General features: G+C 31.6%; 3 protein-coding genes across 3 annotated transcripts; 2 read left to right on the top strand and 1 right to left on the bottom strand.

Annotated features, from left to right (window-relative positions):
* The first annotated feature begins 6798 nt into the window (after nt 1-6798).
* Nucleotides 6799-8132, top strand: LOC133781683 (BURP domain-containing protein 6-like). The gene is made up of 2 exons (XM_062220743.1): nt 6799-6939; nt 7114-8132. Exons 1-2 carry the CDS (start codon nt 6889-6891, stop codon nt 7951-7953), a joined length of 891 nt encoding a protein of 296 aa, XP_062076727.1. The 5' UTR covers nt 6799-6888; the 3' UTR covers nt 7954-8132.
* Nucleotides 8133-13683: 5551 nt separating this feature from the next.
* LOC133783810 (uncharacterized) lies at nt 13684-17750 on the top strand. The gene is made up of 3 exons (XM_062223427.1): nt 13684-13882; nt 14165-15255; nt 16723-17750. Exons 2-3 carry the CDS (start codon nt 14179-14181, stop codon nt 17671-17673), a joined length of 2028 nt encoding a protein of 675 aa, XP_062079411.1. The 5' UTR covers nt 13684-13882; nt 14165-14178; the 3' UTR covers nt 17674-17750.
* Nucleotides 17751-22795: 5045 nt separating this feature from the next.
* On the bottom strand, nt 22796-24238 carry LOC133781684 (uncharacterized). The gene has a single exon (XM_062220744.1). The coding sequence runs from the start codon at nt 24145-24147 to the stop codon at nt 23176-23178; it is 972 nt and encodes a 323-aa protein (XP_062076728.1). The 5' UTR covers nt 24148-24238; the 3' UTR covers nt 22796-23175.
* Nucleotides 24239-25238: the final 1000 nt, after the last annotated feature.

Here is a 25238-nt window from a genome sequence, read left to right on the forward strand (position 1 = left end):
GGAAAGAGCTGATCTCGAACCATTGGAAGAGCTCGAAGAACCAGACCCCCCAAAAACGGTAAAGGTCGGGAAAAACCTCCATGAAGAAACTAAATAACAATTAATTTGCTTTTTGAAGAAAAACCAGGATGTCTTCGCGTGGTCACATTCGGACATGGTAGGAATAAGTCCAAATATAGTGAGCCACGCGCTGAATATCGATAAAAGCTTCTCGCCAAAGCAACAAAAGAGAAGACAACTGGATGACGATAGGAAAAAGGCCCTAAAAGAGGAAGTCGACAGGTTAAAGGCAAACCAGTTCATTAGGGATAATTTTTACCCCGATTGGGTAGCCATTCCGGTACTGGTCCCGAAGCCTAATGGGACATGGCGAACCTACATTGACTACTCGGACCTCAACAAGGCCTGTCTTAAGGACTGCTTTCCTTTACCACGAATTGACTAGCTCGTGGATGCCACGACAAGGCATGGACTAATGTCATTCATGGATGCCTATTCTGGATATAACCAGATTGCCATGCATGCCCCTGACCAGGAACATACGAGCTTCATAACAGATAAAGGGTTATATTGTCATAACATCATGCCATTCGGGCTCAAAAATGCTGGAGCCACTTACCAGCGGCTCATGAACATGATGTTCTCCGAGAAAATAGGGAACAACATGAAAGTTTATGTTGACGATATGTTAATCAAGTCTCAACTTAACAATAAACATGTTGATGACCTTGAAGAATGCTTTGTCGTGCTCCGGAAATATAACATGAAGCTTAACCCTCAGAAGTGCTCTTTCGAAGTATCTTCAAGAAAATTCATGGGTTTCATTGTAAATGCTCAAGGAATAGAAGCTAACCCAGACAAGATCCAGGCCCTGATCGATATGCCTTCACCTCGAAGACATAAAGATGTCCAGAGTTTGACGGGCAGGATGGTGGCACTAAGTAGGTTTATATCAAAATCTACAGACCATTGTCTTCTGTTTTTTAACCTGTTGAGGGGAGGCAAGAAATTTGAATGGACAGAAGAATGCGAGTTGGCTTTTCAGGAACTCAAGAAACACCTTGCAGAGCCCCCTATCTTGTCGAAACCTATTACGAGGGAAGTTCTGTACTTGTATCTTTCCACGACCGAGCACGCCATAAGTGCAGTACTCGTACGAGAGGAAGAAAAAGTGCAAAGGCCCGTGTATTACGTCAGTAAAAGGTTACACGGGGCAGAATCAAGATATCCCTTGATGGAGAAGCTAGCTCTCAGCCTAATTCACTCATCTCGAAAACTTTGACCCTATTTTCAAGCACACCCCATCCATGTACTAACTGACCAACCACTAAGACAAGTCTTGTCCAAACCAGAAGCTTCAGGTTGACTTCTCAAATGGTTCGTTGAACTCGGGCAATTCGAGATCACCTATCATCCAAGGACGACCATTAGGGGGAAAGCCTTGGCAGACTTCATAGTGGAATGTACTGGCATGACCAACGACGAAGTTATAACCCCGGCCCACGAGCTGTGGAAACTTTTCGTCGATGGGTCATCTAATGAAAATGGGTCGGGGGCAAGAGTAATTTTGATCACTCCTGCAGGAAGCAGATTTCACTATGCCTTGAGATTTGACTTCAACGCGTCAAATAATGAGGCTGAGTACGAGGCTTTACTGGCGGGACTTCGTATAGCCAAGAAGCTCAAAGCTAAAGCAATACATTGCTACAACGACTCCCAGCTAGTGGTTAACCAAATTTTGGGAGAATACCAGGCTCGTGGTACGAGAATGGCAGTTTACTTAGAAAAGGCAAAATCAGCATTGGAACATTTTGAGTTTTATGCGATAGAACAGGTCCCCTGAGAACATAACTCGAATGCGGACGCCTTGGCCAGGCTTGCTTCCTCTACCGAGAATGACGAACTGAATGTCATGCCAATCGAACATCCCTCGACACCTTAGCGAGCCTGATAGTCCTATACCGTGAAAGGCCAGGATATCAGTTATCTGGCCTAGTGACGTAACCGAGCTCCAATAATGCTCGACCTCGAAAAATTCTCTCCTCGGCTACGAGGTAGAGGGTTCCCCCATCAGTGAAAACTGAAGATCACCTGGCTTGAAGGCAATTGTCACTTTAAGCGAAGGATTGAGTGGAATCGGTCTAGGCTCGGTACCCGGATTTGGATAAAGGGTGATCCTTAGTCTTTTCCTTTTCCCTTCTTCAACCTTGTTTATATGACATCGGAAGTGATCTTGAGTGTCCTCTTGCTCACGCCTTATTTCGTGTTCCCAAATTAAACGTTGATTTCGGGTGAAAGGAGATTCTGGGCTCAGAGTTACTGGTGAGTAGGGAACTGCGAGCTTTTACCCCCACCACTTTCCTGAATTCTGCGACATCTAACAAGAAAGTAAAAGGGTGAGGGCCAAGTGAACAAGAAGTATAGAGATAAATAGTACCTAAGCTCAACTGATCGAGGCTACAAGGCAAGCTCGATCCAAAGAACGAGATCAGTCCCAGAGCGTGTGTTCCACTGAAGGGAAGGAAGGTGGATATGTCATGGGAAATCCCGAAATATTAGGAAAGAAAGGTGGTGGTTATTAAAAAGGTGATATTTTTGGGAATCGTGCATTCCTTAGAGACAAACCCTAATTTTGTACCCGATATCTTGGTGTGCAAGATATGGTTTCTAAATTTTGAAAACCCAAAAAAGGAACCATTTTTTGACCCTTTTTCGCAGAAACTAGGTTCGAACCTAATGTCCATCAGTCGAAGCACCATAATCCTAGTGCGTTAAACTAGTGAATGGATAAATGGGACGGGAGAAAATCCTAATGCCTACAGTGTAACAAAAGCATAAGCATGCATAAAGAAAAAAAAAATTCATATATATAACGCAAGAAGACCATAAACTAAAAACTTACACAGTGTAATCGGTGGAAACAGAGAAATTGATGATTGGACGAGCGGTTGCAAGTACGATCTCACTAATTCAAAAATTCCAACTGTGTTTTGTCTTCTCGGCTTGGAGAACATGCAAGAATCGGACAAGAATGGTTCTGGTTTTTTCTCTCTAAAATTTTGAATGTAAAGGGAAAATGAAGACAACTGAAAACTTATTTATAGGCCCACGGGGAAGAAAAGAGAACTAATCTGGGCCATTGGCCAGATTCTGTATCAAATCTGACGGTCAAGGAATAGTGGAGTGATGGCACCCAAAAGGAGGGCAGGCGGATGGACATGGGTAGAGTTTCAAGGCACTCAAGTACCCTGGGATAAGCGATACCCGTCTGACGCGTGTCCACACTCAAGTGTTTTTTATGGTACAGTTTCCAAAAAGAGTAGATCAAAAGTTTCCTTCTCATAGGATTCGAACTAATACTTTTGAGGGGGAAAATGTTACACCCAGATTTCGAGACCTGAGATTGTGACCTCAATAGCTGGATTCGTCAGATGTGAGCTCGTGATATTTAAAGTGCATGTTCGTGATCCAGGTGCCAAACCCTGAAGCAAGGTGGCAACCTCGAAGATATGTAACCTCGAAGTTCTTTCTAAGCTCAAAAGGCATAGCATCAGAGTATATCCGTTGTCGGGTGTCTTCGGATTAGGTAACCCGAGCTTGGCATGGGTATATGCTCGAAATGTAATAGCCTCGGTGGTATTTATCCGTTCCGAGATGATCTTGGGGTAAGGTGGCTAGCTCATAATTTACTTAAAGACCTGGTTCGACATGATACTAATTACCGATCTCGAACGACATAATGGGTCATCCGATGAGACGTGTTCCATGCATTTAAAGATATTTATTGTCGTAACTCCCCTACATTAAAGGGATATTAACTAGTCTGTTATATGCCTCCTGGTCTTCAGGGGACGTTTCCTTGTATATAGGAGTTACAGAATTTAATGTCATTATTCCCATTAATGAATAGGAGTATCTTCCCGAAATATGTGGGAACGAACTCTGAGAACCCTCTATAAATAGATAGATCATGAGCACTTAGAGGGGACGATTTTTGGTGATCTGGAGGGAATTTCTGGAGAATTCATCCCTGAAGAATTTCCTAAAATATCCAAAGTCTTAATAAAATTGACTCGTGGACTAGGCAGAGTTAACTGCTGAACCACGTAAAATTCTTGCTGTTATTCTATATTATTCATCTATGACATAGTTCTTGTTGTTTAATTGCTCTACGTTTTAAGTTGATGAAAAACGGCGTCAACAAAAATAATATTTAGTTTTATTTGCTTTTCCTTGGTAATAAGAAATTATTACCAAAGATGTGATAGTGTGTTATTATCACCTAGTGATAATTTTTTATTTTATTAGTGGTCATCACAAGAAGCCTTAGACCCATTCGGAAAGGGTGAGTCATTGATGATAAGTGTTATGTGCAGTGCTACACTCATACAATGTCGATCGACAAGAGCTGGATTAATTTGACAGATCGATTATCTAATGAGAATGAGGCTGATGTGATGGATTTTCTCCAGAGAGCTCGGCAGTGTTGACTCAAGGGGATTGGTGAAATGTCCGTGTAAGAGGTGTGTCAACATTGACTCAAGGGGATTGGTGAAATATCGATTAATTTGACAGATATGGCTGATGTTATTGTTCGATCTCATGGGGGTGATGGTGGAGGATGCGATCCTCCATGTGGACCGTCAGATATCCCAGCTGATTGTGAACGAGATAATACATTACGCATTGATACACTCCTTAAATTTTAACAATTAATACATATTAATTTTAAAATATTAAATTTGCATACAATAGCGCCTTCAAACAAACGTGGACGCCACAAAGGATTGAATACGTAGGAAAAAAGGGAACAGTTGGGGCGTCCTCTCCCTCTCGGGTGGGATGTGTGAGGGAGAACATATAAAGAGATCGGAGATTACAACTCAAATTTCTCAAGAGAACTGGGATTACTTGTTCGACAGTACACAGATCCGGATTGTCCTCAATTGTCAAAAGTACCAAATGCCTCAAAATAGAGAATACTTGCACATCTGGAGGTAAGTAGTTTATGTATTTATGTTAATTCTATTTTTAGGTCATATATCATATTTACTAATAAATTTTTGTAATTTAGGATGATTTGTTTGATATCGGGCATACTAGATTTGGACAAAGGCACATGCCTGGGATCTTGAGAGGCATTGATACATCGTGTGCTAAAAAATATTCTGATTGGAAGTACGATATTAAAGAGCATTTAACAATTAATGGGCCACAAAATCGTTATGGTGATTGCACAGATACGCAGTGGCAAAAAGCCGTTGAATTTTTCCGACACCCATAAATTATGGCATTAATTTCTTGCTAAACTTAACTATCTTAATTAAATATATTACTAAAAGAAACTTTTTGCTGAAATATTCTGGGGTCAACAAGGAAATTATGAAGAAACTAAAAGAGCTTAGCTACGGAGGTTCTCAGTCACTCCCAGCGCTGCGCTATAAAAAAGTTAGTTAATTAATTCTTTAATAAAGTTTGTTTTTCTTATTTACGTTTAACTATTATTTTTATAAAAATATATGTACGTGACAACGCAATTTAGAGACTGGGCAACTTGAGCCCATCCCGAATAGCTGGATTGATACTCACCATAAATCAGGCACAAGGTGGGTGACAGAGACAGCCAAAAAAACTTAAAAAACTTGGGTACGTTAAGTTTTTTTAAACATTTTTCAAAATTTTAATTGTTTGTTTACAATACATAATTACATTATACATTGTATCATAGGAGGAATTGTGTGCATATCACGACACACAGGCAACTGATACTGAGAGTTCCACACCAGTTTCAAGTGCGCCTGAAGATGAAGACATATCTTTGGTACAAACTGTCTTCGGAAAACAACGTGGCCACCAGAAAGGATATGGACGTATCCTTAACATAAGGGACCGAACTCCATTTGATTTTCATCCTCCACAAACTAGAGATGAAGAGATGTCTAAGATGAGAGAGAGTGTTCGACAATTAGAGGAGCACGTCGAGACTCATTGTATCACCCCGGGATCTCAATGTGCCCCACCACCACCTGATGATCCCGATGTTGGAGCACCGACTTAGTAGGACTTATTTATGAATTTTATTACTATGGACTATTACATTATCATGTTTAGGACAACTCTTTATTTTGATTTAGCAAACATACTCTAATGTTTTTATTTATATATTTAATATAAGTGTTTTAATTTTATTCTATTGTTTTATATTTAATTTAAATTAAATAAATATATAAATAAGTGAATAAACATTACAAATATAAAAAAAATTCCTCGTTTAGTCTATACCGAGGACAATGTCCTCGGTATATCCCATCAATATGACAAATTTGGGTTGGTTGTGCTGAGGATATTTTTCACTCTATACCGATGACATTGTCCTCGGTACAACCTATACCGAGAACATGTTAAATGTCGTCGGTAGAAGTTTGCCTCTACCGACGCGGCTGTACCGAAGACTTACTGTCGAGAGGCTATACTGAGAATATTTAGGCTGATACTGATGACATTTGTTCTCGGTATAGGCCTTGTTTTTTGTAGTGTAACACATAATATTACAATCTTGTCCCAAACAAAAAAAAATACAATTAAAATTTACTACATATATTTGCTAAACATTTGAATAATATTACTTTTTCATATTAAACTACACAGAACCGGTTACAAAACCGATTTTTGAAGGTAAAAGCATTTAAATCAACTTGTTGCTACAGACCCTTGTCTTATGTGAGGTATCTCACACCTCAAATGAGAGTGAGGGACTAAATAATATATATATATATATATATATATGTCAAGTTGTACATATCTTTCTTCTCGATATTTATATATATAATAATTATATGTGGTGGATGATTTGAAGAGCAGAAAAGTAAGTGATATTTTGCAAAAGATATGTTCTTAAGGATGGGGTGGTCTTCTTGGTGTTTGTTTCTTGTCCTCCTGGTAATTATTCTTAACTTATAGCTACAAATTATAAGTTTCTTAACATTGTATTAATCTTTTAATTAAATATATATATATACAACATGTTAGGATCTATATTGATCAGTTTATATAACAGTATATATTATATGATTGGACAAAAATAAGCTTGATCTGTTTTTCAATTTTTTGCAGTACCTTTCTTGGAGTTGGAGTAGTGAATGTCAAGAGACTAACAATATAAGACTTCCTAGTAGCAAAGAAGATCATCATCATGGCCATATTCATGTTGATGATCATCATCATGGTCCATCATCACCACACGCTCATCCTGACCATTCAATACCAACGATTTTTATCAACATTAATGACCTAAAAGTGGGTTTAACAAAGCCCATCTATTTTCCAAAGAACAAGAAGCCTTCTCCTCCTTTTCTGCAAAGACAATTAGGACCTCCTAACTCGGATCCACTCTCCATAGAAAACCTTCCCAACCTTCTTAGGCTATTCTCAGTTCCTCAAGGCTCACCACAAGCCAAAACCATGGAGTCAACTCTCTTGATGTGTGTGCCTAGCCCCATAGAAGATGAGATAAGGCTGTGTGTTACTTCCTTTGACTCAATGGCTGAATTCGTACGTGGCGTCTTCGGATTGGCCGGATTAGGCCACGGCTTCACATTTCTTACAACATTGTTCGACAATGGTTCCAATACCAGGTACCAAAACTACACCATTTTGGAAGATCTGAGAGAGATTCCAATCCCCAAGATGGTGGCATGCCATCTTATGGAGTTCCCTTATGCTGTGTATGGATGCCATATCATGGCCAAGGACAGGAAACTCTACAAGATGTCGTTGAGTGGCCAAAACGGAGATAGAGTTGAAACCATTGTCGTTTGTCACCTGGACACCTCTGAGTGGGAACCAGAACATCCTTCGTTCAAGGTGCTAGGGTTTGGGCCAGGGATGGGACCTGTCTGTCATTTCTTCAGTGAACATGATTTTGTATGGATTCCTTCCTCTATTTCAGTCTAAGCTATATACATATAAATAAATCAATAATAAATCTGAGGGTTGATATTATATATCTATATATTTATATAAACCTTCTTCTAGAAATATTATTGGTATTTAGTAATAATGTCGTTTCATTCATGTGGTATCCTTAAGTTGTATGCTTGATCTTGTTCCCATAATTAATTTCGATGAAATAAGATATTTCACTACTCAAAATTTTGACAAATTATCATTTATGTATGTAAAGGTGATTTATATAATTATATGAGATAGTAAATTGAAGTATTATCTCATATAATTATTTAAATCACCTTTACATACATAAATTAAATGATAGTTTGTCAGATTTTGAGTAGACCAAGAGACAAGTGAACCATGTGACCTTGTAATAGATGCATGTTTGTTCAATTAAATTAAGAAGATTTAGACTCAACATTTGTCATTGCATTTATTATTTATTTGTTTTTATATTGCTTTGATTTTATTTATATATATATACACCAACTATGTTTTCATGACACTTTTAAAAAAATTATTTTGATTAAAATTAGGTTTATGAGATTATATTGAACTACTGGTTGGGGCCAAAAAATATATTTTTCAAAACAAAAGGTGTAACCATGTAATTAAGTAAAATAGAGATTCTAAAATAATATTTAAACTATACTAACAAGGTCGTATTTCATGGTTTAATAATTGAAACATGTTTGTATAAAAATTTAACCTGACTTTGAAGGTCGATCAATAAAGATTCGTTTGAAGAAATTTTTAAGGAGATGCGAATGTATAGAGTTGAGCATATGCTTGATGAGTACAAAAAATAGATATATATATATATATTTATATACTAAGTTTATAAACTTATATACCATAAACATGTTCTATTTTTCACCTTAAGCTATTGCCAAATTTTGGGATTTTTAGTAGTTATAAGCATTAGGGTGCCCGAAAAAATTATAAAAAGAGAAAATTTTGTATTTTATATCATGGTATATCAAATATTTTAACTACAATAAATGATATTTTAGTGATGATACTGTATATTTTGTTATGTAAATAAACTAATTAGGTGGTAAATGACATTTTATATGATATTTTTAATAGAGTGTGCAAAAATATGACTTTTTTAAAAAAAAAAAAAGTTCAACTATGGCTTTTTTTTTTAAGAATTTTCACTTTTACGGATTTATTTTCCCATATTTTTATATAAAAGTCACTTTATGCCATAGTTTTATTCTTAATCAAGTTTTATTAATTTGGAAGGCTATGTTTGTAATTTGATTATTATTTTTTTTTAGCTTATTTGGTTTTTTATATAACTAATTTTATATTAAATTTTTCTTTGGTTGTTTTGCTTTTTTTTTTGTAATATGAATTGTGTTTATTATTTTTTTTTATTATAAAAAAATTTTCATTTTTTTTTAATTGTACGTTTCTTTTTTCAAATCCTAGGTAAGGTAAGCAGTTACTTGATTGATTTTTAACATATATGTAAAAAAAAAAAACCTAGAACTAGGTTAAATAACCTGTACCAGAAGGAGTAACCAGTTACCCTGAGAGGTGTAACTTTCTGCCATAAGAGGAGTAACCAGTTACCATAAGAGGGGTGACAGGTTACTCATATTACATATGAAAAGAAACATCAAATTTGAATGAAAAGAGGAAGAACACTTCATTAAAAAATGAAGAAGAAGTAACTATGATTTTAGTAACATGGGTAACCAGTTACCATATTGAACCCAGAAATATACATACAAAGAACGTGAAGGTAACCAGTTACCCCCAGAAATATACACACAAAGAACGTGAAGGTAACTAGTTACCCCCAGAAATATACACCAAGAACGGGAAAGTAACCAGTTACCACAAACCTGAAGATAGAAAAAAAAAAATCAGATCCACCCCCTTTCCCTTCTCTCCCATTTTCTTCATATAATTTTTTTTTCTAGATTTGAATGTTCTCATTAGGGTAATTGGTTACCCTTTTACGTTTTCATATTTTTATTAGTTTTCTTTCCAAATTTTGGTGTTCCTATAAGGGTTAAAGTAAAATGAAAATGCTTGAATTTTTTTAAATATAGTGGAAAAAACTATAAAAAAAATTACAATAATAAAAGATAATAAATAAATAAAAAAGTAAAATAATTATGTAATTTTAAAATATATGTGTGAAAAAAAGGGGAAAGAAGGAAATTGAATGAGGAAAGAATAAGTACAAAAAGCGAAGAAAAAAGAAGGAAAAAAAAAGTTAGGGAAGAAAACTAAAAAAATATTGAAAAAAACAAAACAAAACAAAAGAAATGATGAAGGAAAAAAACTGATAAATGAATAAAAATGAAAAGAAGAAGAAGTAAAATATTAATGAAAAAATTGGTAGAAAAAAAGCTCATATGTGTGAAAAAATATGGAAGGAGAAAATAATAAATACAAAAATAAAGAAAAAATAGAAGGGAAAAAAAAAAGAAAACTGAAGAAAATATATATGAAAAAAAATAAAACAATACAAATGAAAGAAAAAAAAAATAGATAGATGAATACAAATGAGAAGAAGAAGAAGAATAATGGAAAAATGGAAAGAAAAAAAAAAGATGAAGGAAAAAATTGGTAGAAAAAAAAGGAGGAAGAAAAAATAAAGAAAAAAAACTGAAAAAATAAAATAAAATAAAATTTCCTTCAAAATCAAAGAAAATATAACTATGATAAAAAAATTTGACATTTCCATATTTTAGTTAGTTACTAATTGTGTTTCCCATACTTTATTTTTTTTTTTAATAAATTTTCTCACACAAATTAAGAAAAGTATAATTATCATTTTTTTCAAATTGATGGTATAAAATTCATATTTTTGAAAAATTCTCTTATGATAGATTTTTTTTTTAATATATGACCTATCAATTTAATTTAATTTTTTTATGGTTAATGATATATATATATAGTTAATTTTATTTTCAAGTTATGTTAAATTTTAATAGTAACACATGTTAGTTGGGAAAAACAATAAAGAAAATAGAGGAGGCATGTTGCCAAATATAGTATGTTTATTTTAAGGGATATTGACGACATAAATACATAAGTTCATGTTTTTGTTGCACTTAAATATTTAACTTATTTTTTTGACGACATAAATACCTAACATTTATTTTTTGTTGCAACCCTTACTTTTTTTCGTTAATAGGCAAATACCAAACTTTATAATTAGGGATGTTGACTGGTGTTTTAGCCAACTGATGCAGAGTCAAATAATTAATTAGAGAGCTTTCAATTAGACAATCAATATACCATAAATGAATCAAGAACCTATTAATGATGAGCAATAAGTAATAAAGAACATCAGGATTTATAGAAGTTCGGCCCTAAAGATTGGTAATGACCTACGTCCTCTTAAATTTGTATTAATCTTGAAGGTTTACACAAGACTACAAGGGATTACAAGTGGATTTCTCTATGTAAAAGATAATATAGTATGACAGAATCATTGCTAAGTACCAAGCCAAGCTGCTCGGTATGTTCTTGGTGCTGGTTGGTAGGCTATTTTTCTGAACCCCTTCCACTGTGGTGGAAAGTTTGTATTTATCTTGTTCCTTTCGCCCAACGGTTGCACTTGAGCATATATGATGTGAAAATATCTCTTTCTTTCCGCAGGTAGTTGCTAACCTATTCTTCAAGAGCTTTTCCCAAGTTTTAGAGTTGTTAGGCACTCTTGGCAGGTGGTTAGATGATTTTTGCAGAATGCTAACGGAGAGTGCGACTGCTTTCATCCGAGCAGGTATGTCTGTTCGTTACATCAACCAGCTTCTAACCTGGCAAGCGTATCAAGCAGTGACTGTTATTCATTTGTCAAGTATATTCCGACCAACCTGCCTATCACACCAACCAGCAAGTTTTCTGGTGTTCCCTGCCCAGTCTTCTCCACGTGTCCAAGTTTAGTACTACGTCAGATACACCAATTTTTTTTTTATAACATTTGCCCCCTAAGTTTGCAATGATGTTAGGCAACATGGAAACTTTCCTGTGAGGACCACTCCGTCCAGCCTGGTCAGGGGTATATTCCCCTTGCTATGTGGCATAGCATCTGATATAGTTAATAGCCTGAATATTTCCAAGAGATGACTTTTCGGTTCTTCCTGCCGTTCTTTGGAACCATAAAGCACCATAATAATCCTTCATTCGGTGTACTGCGCAGTTACTAATGAGTGGTTGAGGCAAAGAGATTGGATGGGCTTGCCGACGTGTCTGGGGAAATGTGCTTGTGGTGGCCAAGGGGACTGCTGAGTGGACAGATGCATTAAATTCCTGCAAGGAGGAACTCGTTTTTTCTTGCCTATAAATGAGAGTGATCTCTCCTACCATCTTCTTTCACCTTTTTTTTGCTTCAAACAAACCCAGGCCATCCTGCAAAAACCCTAAATCTCCTTCTCCCAGCCTGTCCGAGAAAGCTAACCTGTACTCTGGTCCCTTCGTTGCGCCACCTTCACATCACGAACTCCTCCTCGTCGCCTTAACTACTGCAGCAAGTAAGTTTTCTAGGCTTTTCTTTTTGTTATTTTTTGTACCCCATGCAAGATATTTTCTCTTCTCTTTGCTTTTGTTACATTGTGACTATGAGTAATTTTCTTGATGAATCCATAGATTTCTTGAATGTACGTTGCATGAATCTGTAAATAGACGACTATTTTGAGTGTCTCTTGGCCTGGATAACCCTTTTAAACTTCCCTTTTTGTAAAACTGGGTTTTAACCTCCTTTTTTTTGTTGATTTATGTGCGGTTTTTTTTTTTAAAGAATCATGAAGAACACCACTCAAAAACTGTTATTTGGGAAAACATTCCACTTTCTTGAATTCTCTTATTTTAAATCTGATCTTCCATGTGTTCATCATGTTGTCCTATACTTGTTCTGGGTTGATCGGTATAACTTATGAATCCCTACCGACCAGCACTATTCATGGGGACCATATAGCCGGGGAATGATCAACCGGCCTATGATTTTATTTACAAAGCATTTCCTTTTAAGTTTTCTTTTATTTATTATGTTGTTCATTTTATTTTGTTAAAGACTACTATTTTATATTTTGTAAAGACATGGGATTCATTTGCTTAATCTAATTTTTCTTAAATAAAAGAGCAATATTATGTTTATGATCCAACATTGTGTTCTCGATAATTGTATGAAAAATTAGGGTGTTACATATAGTTATTAAATATCTAGTCTTGTGTTATATATTATTATAATAATAATATTTTATAACATTTGAATTTGAATTTAAATTAATATAATTATTATATATGTAGTGTTATATTAAATATTATTATAATAATAATATTTTATGATATTTGAATTTACATTAATATAATTGTTAAATATCTATTTTTAAATTAATTTTAAATGTACATTCCGTTAAATATTTAGAATATCGTTAAAGTTAACAAAACAAACCATTAAAACTATGAATTTTCGTTATTTACACACTTATTATATATAGAAGTGATATATAAATAGATAAAAATCATCTCAGACACTTGTGTAAAAAGATTGATAAATATCAATGAATTATATCAAACTAGAGAAAAATCTTCAATAGCTTATCACAAATAAATAAAATAAGTTATTCCCTCCTTTTTTTTCCTCAATATATATTCCTTATTTTTCTTTTTGTTTTTCCTTGTTCTCTAAGATTCGAATTATTATTATTGCTACCTTTCTTGGATGCCCGATTTCATGTGGCGCCTAATTAACGTTCTCTATTATGTCCTTTTCTTCTTCTTTTACCATCATTTGTTCTTCATTTTCTTCTTCTCACTCAATTTTTCTACACAATAAGAATATATTTAGTCTCAATTTCTTCACCCCCAAACTCCCTGTCATTCTCTCCCTGCAAGAATTATATTTATCTAGATCTCTTAATAAAAGTACAGATCGGTGTGGCTTGTGTGTTTTTCAATTCCTTTGGTAATTTACTTTATTTCTCTAGTTTACAAATCGTTAATAATGTTTTAGCTATTTTATATTATTATGCAACTTTCTTTAAATATTTTTTTTGTCAAATTTTCTCCGAATAGGGTGTCGAGAATTTTTTATAAAATGTTGATTGTATTTGGAAGACCATTTTCAAAAATTTATTAAAAAGAGATTATTTTGCAAAATGACAAAAAACAAAAGACTATGATCTTGACAAACACCAAACACCCTTTTATTTAGTTTCTAAACTTTTTTTATTTTATTTTATTACAGCACAAGATCAAACAATGTCATTCATGGAGGAATGCTTTTCCGATGGGCATCAATTGGTCTTATTAGAGGCAAGTAATAAGAATGCCAAATGTCGTATATGCCATGGTTACATTTGCGAAGCTTCTTTCTATTATTGTGAATTGTGCAAATACTATTGTGTCCATAAAACATGCTACCAATTCAATCATCACTTTCATCCTTCCCACCCACTTACATTAAGTTGGAAAAGAAATCAGACATTTATATGCAATTCTTGTCACAAATTGCATGAGACTAATGCTTGTTACACTTGTGCTCAATGTGATTTCTATATGGACATCCAATGTGCAAGAATGCCCCCTATAACTTGTGATGATTTTGATCATCCAAATCGAGAGCACATACAACATTTTACACATCAACATCCAATGCCACTTATTTCAACTACAAAGGATGGTGTAGAAAAAATCGAATGTTGTGCATGTCGTTCGATGTGCTCGGGTGAAGTTTATGGTTGCAAATATTGTGAGTATTTCTTGCATGTAACATGCGCAAAATCGCCACGAGAAATCCAAAGTCATTCTTTTCATAAAAACCACCCTTTATTCCTTCATATTGCTAGTCGTGCATTTTCTTCTTGCAAGTTATGCTACAAGGCTAACCTTGTCTTCACCTTCGAATGTCGTCAATGTAGCTTTCATTTTTGTTTGAATTGCGTTACTACAATGTCACACACCATAAATTTTAAATATCATGAGCACCCTCTTTATTTTCTTGAGAAAATAAACACTAAACTTGGCCAGTGTGATGGATATGAATCCTACTGTAAAAACCCTATTCTCATTGACTCTGAAGAATTCAATTCTACCAACTCATCCGTGTTTTCTTGTGCGGAATGCAATTTCAAAGTTCACTTGCTATGCGGCTTGTTGCCTGATACTATTAAATATGAATATCACATACATCCCCTTCTTTTTTCTGATTCGGTTATTGAAAATTACTTCGGAGAATACTCTTGTGATATTTGTGAGAGCAACAGAGATCCGCGACTTTGTGTATATTTTTGTGAAGATTGTAAGTTCGTCGCCCACGTGCATTGTTTAGCTTCCAAGGTACGCTAAGTGACTTATTATTATTATTATTATTATTGTTGTTGTTTGTTGTTGTTATTATTAATCCAAAAAAATTTGTTATATTATATATTTTTAATGATTTTATAGTTGATTGATGATGACTTTTCTTAATTAAGGTGTATAGAATTGTTTGCTTGCTTGATTAAATATACTTGACTTTATAGAGAAGACAGAGAAAATTACATATTGACACATGTGTTTGTCATTTTTAACTAAACAAGTCATAATAAGGACGAATGATAATGTGTCTTAATCATATCATCATAAATATCGTTAGCTATCATTATTATTATATATTTATTTTTATATATTTTTTCTATATAATAAATATGTAGATAATAAAAAAATTTGGTTTTAACGGTTTCTTTTTAATGTTAACTTTAACAAAATATTTTTATATTTAATGATAATTTGTAAACATTACTTAAACTTAAATAAAATAAAATAAAAAATTAAAAAATTAAAATAAGAGATTTTTTAGATATTTTACAATAATAAATAATTGAACATATTAAAATAGGATATTTTTTAGATATTTTACCATGATAATTATTTAAAAATAATAAATAATTAAACAAAACAAAATATTATATTATATTTTTTAGATATTTTATAATGATAATTATTTAAAAATAATAAAATCATTCATTTTATAACTTAAATAAAATTTAATTAAACTTTAACTCACTTATTATAATAATATCATATTAAACATATGATATAATCTACTGTCAATTAGTAACAAATTATTTTAAAAAAAACTAGCCAGAAACATAAATTTAAAATTCACGTATAATATTTAATATTATATTAAGAATATAATATATAATCTATTATTGTCACTCCCAAATTCAAAAACTAGAACAAACATAAACTAAAAAAATTAATTGAAACAAGATATTTATTTGAAATTTATATGACATTAATATAAATTTAATAAAAATAATTAATAAATTCTATAAATAAAACAATAGAAATATGTCTTGCACATTACTTGTATCTAGTAAATATATATAGAACAACTTCATAACAGAACAAAAAAAATACTTACATGAATTTAATTATTCCATATGAATTATAGGAATGGCATGTCACAAATAAAGAACAAAGAAATATAATAATACATCTTTTTTTTTAAAAAAAAACAATTTTTGAACTAATATTAAGTAAAATGTATACATTTATCTGCTTGAGAAACTAATCACTAATTATAACCCACTTGAAATTACATAGTTGCTTGTAATAATTATTATAACAATTGTTTGTAATTTAAATTATAAAATTAAAATGTTTTTTTAAAACTATTAATTATTAATTTTTTTAATCATAACTAATAATTAAAAAATATCATTAGATAAATTAACAGTATCTAAGAAGAAATAAACAAAATAATAAATAAGTGGCTCAACACTTAATTATTATATTACTTGTTTATTTTCTTATCAGATTATAAATATACTCAAGGGTGACCTCAAAGATGTGAAGTTGAAGATTGTTGGGGAAAATATTTGGAAATTTCCCCAAGTAATATGTAATAATGCAAGAGTGGAAGAGATAGAGAATAATGGAACATCATCACTTTTGACCTTAAAAGATTTAATACTTAGATTAACCGAAGGTGAGCTACGAGGGCTTAAAGAATGCTTTTACTGGGATGAACATAATAAAGGAGAAGAAGAAATGAGTAATAAAATGATTACACACCTTGAGTCTGAAGATGAAAAAATTGATGAAGCATTAGGATTGTCTAGTCTTACAGAAACCAAGTTCATGTCATCTATTTTCAATGAGTTTTATTCCACTTTCAAGAATAGGAAGTTGAAAATAAAATCTAGTGATCTAGCATTGAAAATAGTTGATTTTGAAGGTTACTTCATCCCTTTACACTTGGTCTCTATCTTGAAACCTCTGCTTCACATATATGGAGATATTAGCATGGATTCACTTGATTCCCAAGAATGGAAGAGCATTTGCTTTTTCTTTATATGTAAAGTCATGAAACAGATGCACACTACTTTGGTGATAGACATCACAAAAGATGTTCTTCGAGATTGGTATCACTGCATAAAATTTGTGGACTATTATGTTGACTTTGACTTGGAGTTTCTCAAGGCATCTCTAGAGGAGGTCATGAGAGATTTCTTCTATCTCCAAGTAAGTAAACTACTTGAAGTTGACATCCCAACAATGATGAAGGAAAAGATGGCAGAGTTACAGAAGAAGATGAATGAGCAGATGGCTGAGTACAGAAATAAACTTGAGACAAGCAAAACATTTTGTGAGACTACTTCGAAGATGGAGTTCATGAAAAAAGGCATGGATAAGATGATGAAACTCAAGTGGAAGACTGCAGGCCAAGTGGGTTGTGATACCTCATCTTCCCATTACTTCTTTTAGATTTGTTAACAAAATTGTATTATTAGTTATGTAACCTTTTGAAAAACATATAAATATTTATTAATTAAGCTTTTAATGAGTATAAGTTTGTTTCTTATTATGTACCACAACTAACTGCAAATGTATGTGCATCTTAAAATTATGAGAATCGCTAAGGGCACCACTCGTATCCAATACCATAAGAATATGACATATCGCTATTGATGCAATCAAATATTGAGTCATGTACATTTGAATTTTACAAGTGTTATGGAGTATCGCTAACCAACCATTGACTGTCACCTCATGTGGTGTTAGACACCTTAAAATGTCGAATAACAATACTCTTAAACTATGATGGCCAATGTAAAACTTAAGTGGGAAAAGAGTGATAACCGGCTGATACTTTTTAATTAAAATAAATGATGAAGAATGGGGTTATATATGACACTTCATGTTGTTGCAGTACATTTTTTTTATTGTATTTTGAAGGGATTAAATTTTAATCTTACATGTATGAAGCTTGAGTATATATATAAAAATAGCCCCCACTTTTATTTGTTCAAAGTTTAATATTACTCTATAAATATGGACTCTTATCTCAATTAGGCCTGGACTTGGACAAAGATAGGCTAGGCTTGTACTTAGGAACTCAAGTTAAAATAGCCCAATATTTTTAAAAAATATAATTTTTTTATGATAAAAAACCCTAAATTTTTTTTAAAATATCATGTTATATATAATATTTTATAAAATTATCACATTTTGTAATAGGCTGCTACATGTTCAAGGGCCTGTATTTATGGTCCCAAGTTAAAACGATCCAATGTTTTGAAAAATACCATTTTTTATACAAAAAGCTCCAAATTTTGAAAAATATCATTTTATATATAATATTTTATAAAATTATCACATTTGCATTAGGCTGCTACATGCTCAAGGCTGGCCCTAATCTCAATATAAACTCAATTTCATTAAAATGATTTTTTTTTTTTTTTTTAAATTTAAAAATATTATTAAGCCCCACTAATCAAATTTTCTGGCCTTGTACTTAGTATGTTTTCATCTCCTCCTCAAGAACACATCTTCAGATAACCTGGTCAACTTGCACATTGTTTTTGCAAAGATCAAATTTATTAAGCTCTAATCGAGAAAGAAATTCACACAATCAACATGCCATTAGGCTCTGTTTAGTGTTTGCTATCACAAACATGATTGCTCATGCATCTAGAAAGTTGTCATAGATAAGTACTCTATTCACTTCTTAATCTTCTGGTAATTTTCAGATCTCAACAAGTGATCATAAATTTCAAAATCTTGTAACAATAGAAGCCACTTGATGAATCAAGAATTGAATTAATCTTTCTTGATTATAAAGTATTTGATTTTCGAATGATAGTTAGCATATACTATTACCTTATTTTTTTACTCACAAGTGCAAAACTACACTTTGTAATGGCTTAGATTGACAAATAAATTAAGTCTAACTAAATATTTAAAAATTTTAAATATCATGTGAAATATTAAAGGAAAAATTACATAAAATACTAATTTTCGCTAAAAATTACGTTTTTACGGTCAAACATTTTTCTTTTTTCAATTTTACAGAAATAAGAAAAATTTTACATTTTTTCGGTTTTGTCTTTTTTTTTTTTTTTTTTGTTGTTTTCACGTTGGTTTTAGGTTTTTTTTGTTGATGTTTAGTTGGTCCAGTGAGTTGTTTTCAAATTGTTTTTCTTAAAAACCGTATTTTCATAATTATGAATATTGAAAATCGTATTTTTGAAAACTTGAGTGTATTTTTTTAAAAAAATAAAATAGGAATTGTAAAAAAGTAAAAACAAAACAAAATTGTGTATTTAAGAAAAAAATCTTAATATTTATGATGTTTTCAAATCTTGTAGTGGACCAGAGAAAAGCCTACAGCAAAATGGCACACTGTTGAAACCCAAAAACGAATAAATTTATTTATTTATTTTTAAAATCTGATATTAGGTGTAAAGTAACTGAATTTATGGTATTTTTCCTATTTTTGTAAGATATGATAAGGTTACAGATTTGTTACAGGTTACTCTCTGTTTACAAATATTTATATTTAGTATAAATATATAAATATATTTATTTATATCTATATATAAAAAGTGTGTGTTTAACAATCTTTTTTTTATTTTAACATTTTTTTTTATCTTTAACGGAATATTCTAAATATTTAATAGAATATATTTTTAAAATTAATTAAAAATAAATATTTAATATAAATTCAAATATTATAAAATATTATTATAATAATAATATTTAATACAAGAGTAGATATTTAATAATTATATTGATATAAATTTAAATTTAAATATAAATGTTATAAAATATAATTATTATAATAATATATAATACAAAATTAGATATTTAATAATTATAATAATAATATATAATTCTAATTTTATAAAATTTTGGTAGAATAAATATTTAGTAATTATATTAATATAAATTCACATATTATAAAATATCATTATTATAATAATATAATATATATATATTCTTACTTTTATTAAAAAAAATCACTTATATTTAAAAAAAACATGTTATTTTTTTATGACTTAACCTAATTTATATAAATATATTCATATTAAATAAAAAAAAGATTATAAATATATTATATATAAGTGTCATGTATATATAAATAGTATGTGTAACTACATAAGAAATTATAATAATATTTATCTTTAATCAAGAATAAGCAAGTTTTTTCTTCAATTATTAATGTGTGATTTGAATAATATCATAAATATTTTGTACGTTAAATAAGACAGTTTGTGATCTAAAAAATTATCATACATATATATATTTAAATCATAAAAGATGTATCATTTTTTTATATATAATATTATTTATTTATCTTAAATATTTACGACAATTATAAAAACTTGATAAAACTAAATAAATGTGTGTTACACATTATTTGTACCTAGTATATATTTTATATATATATATATGTTTACAAATTTTGATTTGATACTAAATTTTATTTTTATTGTTCTTAAAAAAAATGTCAATTGGCCTGGGTGAGTCACCACTTAAGGTAAACTAATAATAAATAAAAAAAATTATTTTCTAAATTTAAACTAATAATGGTGGCAATATTTTAAATAAATTATGTCGATATTATTTGAATTAATCTTCGCAATAAGTAGTCTTATACGACGAACTAATTAAAAATTATTTTGTGGCGAATTAGGAACACAGTTGTGTTGTTGCTAAAAACCACATAAAAGCTTCCTTTTGTTGTAGCTATTCAAAATCAAACTAATAAAAGTAAAAGTTTATTTAAATGAGATCATTATTATTAGATTTCCACCCGTAAATTATTGTGATATTATTTTGTAATAAATGATAATATATATTTGTTAGAGATATATATAATGTCTCAATAGAAAAAGTAAGACTAAGCAAAAGAATACAAAATACAAAATGATTGATTAAATAAGTTACAACTCCATTGCAAAAAATACATGTAAATATAGAAATAGTAGATAAAGAGAATAATGAAAAATATAATCTAGACAATAGATACAAATAAATTAGAAGTAGTAGAGGAAAGATGAAGAAGAAATTACAACTCTAAAAACAAAAGATTCAAGCAAAAGTATAAATAGAAAAATAAGAGAAGGAGATGAAAAACAATAGTAGAAAAAAGGGAAGAACAAGAGCAACAAACAAATACTCTCACTCACACAACCAAAGTGAAGAGCATTGGGGATCACCAACTTGAACAAAATTTACAATCTTTGTCCAAAAACGTATTTCTCTCTATCTCAAGCACTAAGGAATTCTCTCAATATTGGAAATAGCTCTCTGGAATAAACAAGCATCTAGGTGATTTTTAGCCAAGTGCTCTAGTTGATAGAAATTTGTGTCTTACAAGTGAGCAATAGATTCTCATTTATAGAGTTTTGAGACACCCTTTGAATTTTAAATTTCACCAACCTCCATAGTTGTTACCAATGTTTTAATTAGATGTTCATGGAATTAAAAATGAGTTTTGGGAGTTACATGGGTTGTTAGAACTGTTCAAAGTGGAAAAGGAAAATTAGTTTTGGCTGTCAGCCTCATTGGCCGCGGCCAGAGCTATTCCTGGGCGCAGCCGTGAGTCTCGGTTTCCCAGGCCGCAGCCAGGAACACATGTGGTCGCGGCCATAACCCAATTTTAGCACATTATTTTTGTGTTATTTTCCAAACGACTCTATACTCTTCTCACATGACTTTGTAACCTCCAAATACATTGTGAGAGTTAAAATCATGTCTCTAATAGCTATATCACGTATGGCTTTGACAAATTCAAAGGAAAATGTGTCACACCAAATCTACATATTATTTGGTGATTTTGGGGGTTACAAATTTGTAACTGAATTCGTAACTCCAAATATGTTAAATATTCCTATTACCCAAAAAATATAACTCTCATTTTATATGTTAGAATATGTTATTATTTAATCTAAATATCATATTATATATAATATAACAATATTATGAACTCAAGTACATAAATTATTAATTCAAATATATAAACTGTAACTTCATATGTACTTTACCGAACCATATGGTCTCATTTGTAAAATTATGAATGTCACTACCTACCCGTGGTGTTTTGTCATTTTTAAATTTATTGTTGCTTGGTGGTCCCAATTAAAAAAAAAAAGTCCACATTGCTTATAATATTCATCATAAGTAAATATACTTCTTAGAGTCAAATATAACATTGGCAATAACTTCTGCCACCTTCTCACAACTAATTTATTTTTCAAACCTTATTTGTGCAAGTTATTACAAAGGGTTACTTTGCAATTGCAAGTCATATTTAAATTGAACCACGCAACTTGTATATATATATATATAACACCATCCATAGCCTATCACATCATGATATATAAAGTCAAATTTTTAGGAATGTATTAATGTGTTAATTCCCAAGAAAAATGTTAGATAATACATTACCAATGAGGACAAAAAAAACTAAGGGTCGTATACTTATATATGCTGATAACACAAGAATGGACAATGTGTCAATTATTTATAAGGGTGTGCCAACTCATTATGAAAAGATTGGAAAGAATAAAAAAATGATATAAAAAAAATAAACTAAATAAAATGGTCATAAAACAATTCATTACAATAGGTTTCTTTACATTTACAAGTTGGTGGTTTTCGAATATATACAAAACTCACTCTCCACTCTTCTTACAAATAATATATAATTTGGTCTTATAATATACACACAAACAAAATAATAAACTAGATCTCTAGAGCTAATTATAAAGCCATCAATTCATACCAAACAATTTAATCATCACCACCTCGACCAGTTTTCTCCAAGTTTAAATTAAATCAAGCCTTAATAATTATTTATTAATTACTTGGCTTAACTAATTTGCCCCCCAAGATAAAAGTGGGATGGGACCCACCAACCTAATTTATTTATTTATTTATCCACACATACCTAACTATGTCTAGTAATTTTTTTTTTTATCACTATCTTTCCATGTCAATAGGCCCAAGTCCAGCATTTCCCATATCAACAAAACTCTTGGATTTTCCAATTTCAAGCTGACTTTTCTTCTGAGATTCAACATCATCATCGTAAGAGTCTTTTTCTTTATCATCTTCATTCAAACCCAATGAAAAATACTCAACTTTTTGGCCATAAACCTTAGCCAAAACCAAGTAGAGTGACACTCCAAAAACGGCAATTGCAATAAAGAACCAACTGAATTGAAGGTTGACCAAGGACTTAGCCCTATGAAGAGACTCTTCCCCAGAGCACCGCACCACATGGTGACCTTCCTCATAGTGCATGAAACACCCTTTGGAAATCAAAGCCGGTGTCCATAACATAAACCCCATCACCATAAGCCAAACCCCTTGAAACAATATGCTAAGAGACCGAACAAAACTCACTAAAAAACTCTTTGGTAACCCTATTCCCATTAGGGATGTGACCAGAGAGACAAGAATCACTAGCTGGAGGAGCAAGTGGTATTGTCCCTCTGGCCCCATATGGTCAGCCGAGTGAAGGTGGAAGAGGAGAAGTTGTTGTGCAAAGGCGATCGCTCCCAATAATTGTGTCATGCCATGATGTGTTGCCGCCTTGTTAGGTAATTCAGAGCGATCGAGAATAATGGAAAGAAGAGAGTATGTAAAGAATGTGAGAGAGATGAAGGAGTGCTCAAAATTGTGGAGATGATTGGCAGGGATGGTGCCATCAAGGTCGAGTGGTTGGTGTCGTTCGGGGCCTATGAATAGCTCCATGGCGACTGAGGCCATGGAGCCAGCCATGATGAGGATGAGCTCGTTGTACTTGGTAGGTTTTGAGGTTGCGAACCAAGGTGGAGCTATGTAAGAGTTTGGATGAAGAACATGGAGTTTGATATGGTTGAAAATGTGCCATAATCCAATGAGGAGGAATCCAAACCCTGGTGCCACGTGTCCTACAAGAGTTCCCATGTCCTCCTAATATTGTTATTGAAAGAGAGAGTTAAGTAGTGAGGATAAGAGTGGTGATAGAGAAGAAAAAGAATAATAACTATAAGGATGGTGTTATGAGGAGAGAGACATGAGAAGTTGTGGGGGTTTTAAAAAGAGGGCTTTAGGTTGAAATTTTAAAAGGGTCAAATGTCTAGAGTGTTCTTCTAATTAATTAAGAAGAAAAAAAATAAGGAATTGAGTTTTGTAAGTATGAACTTCTTGTTTTTTTTTTGGTGGCTTGAAGATTAAGACTATGAATTAAAGGAAGAGTTGACCAAAATGGCCCTTGCATTAATGAAAAGTGGATAATGAAATTATGATAAGCCAGCCCAAGCTTTCTAGAATGGCTAGCACAACGTTTTGTTGTACCTTTTAATACGGCTCAATCAAAATTACAAGATTGTCCTTGATTAACATTAATTGCTTTTGTTTTACTTTTGTGAAAACCAATCTTTATTTTAAAAATAATTAAAGATTCTGTCGAGAGAAAATTAATTGATAATGTTACAAATTATAGAATTATTGCAATTAGCTAACATTCACGTAATTCATAATTTATTCCAATTAATAAAAAATATATACATATTTTACGTTAGTGGATATGATAATTTGTAATATATTTAATTAATTGTTCGTGGATTGATAATTCAATTTAATGAATATTTCTAAGTAAACTTGATATAAACATATTGTTATATAGAAATACATATTAATATATACTACTATTGATAGTACGTACTACATTCTCGTTTAATAGCATAAATTTATATATTTTCATTCTAAAACCAAGCAAAAGTAAAATAAAATAAAATTACAAAAGGTACTTACTATATCAATTATTTACCAATTATTTTGAAGAAGAAAAAATACAACTTGAAATTCTATATGTATATATCTATTAAAAAATTATATATATCTTTTGTCATAAAAGTTTCTTCAAATAAGCACACTAGACAATGAACCTTTGTTTCAAGGAAAGTCTTTTTTGTGGAAAAAAAAAAGTAAGTGTTAGATATATATATAGGTTCCGTGAGGTTTTTCTTTTTCTTTTCTTGCCATTGAAACTAAAA

The sequence above is a fragment of the Humulus lupulus genome, chromosome 6 (genome assembly GCF_963169125.1).
Source record: "Humulus lupulus chromosome 6, drHumLupu1.1, whole genome shotgun sequence".
Lineage (NCBI taxonomy): Eukaryota > Viridiplantae > Streptophyta > Magnoliopsida > Rosales > Cannabaceae > Humulus > Humulus lupulus.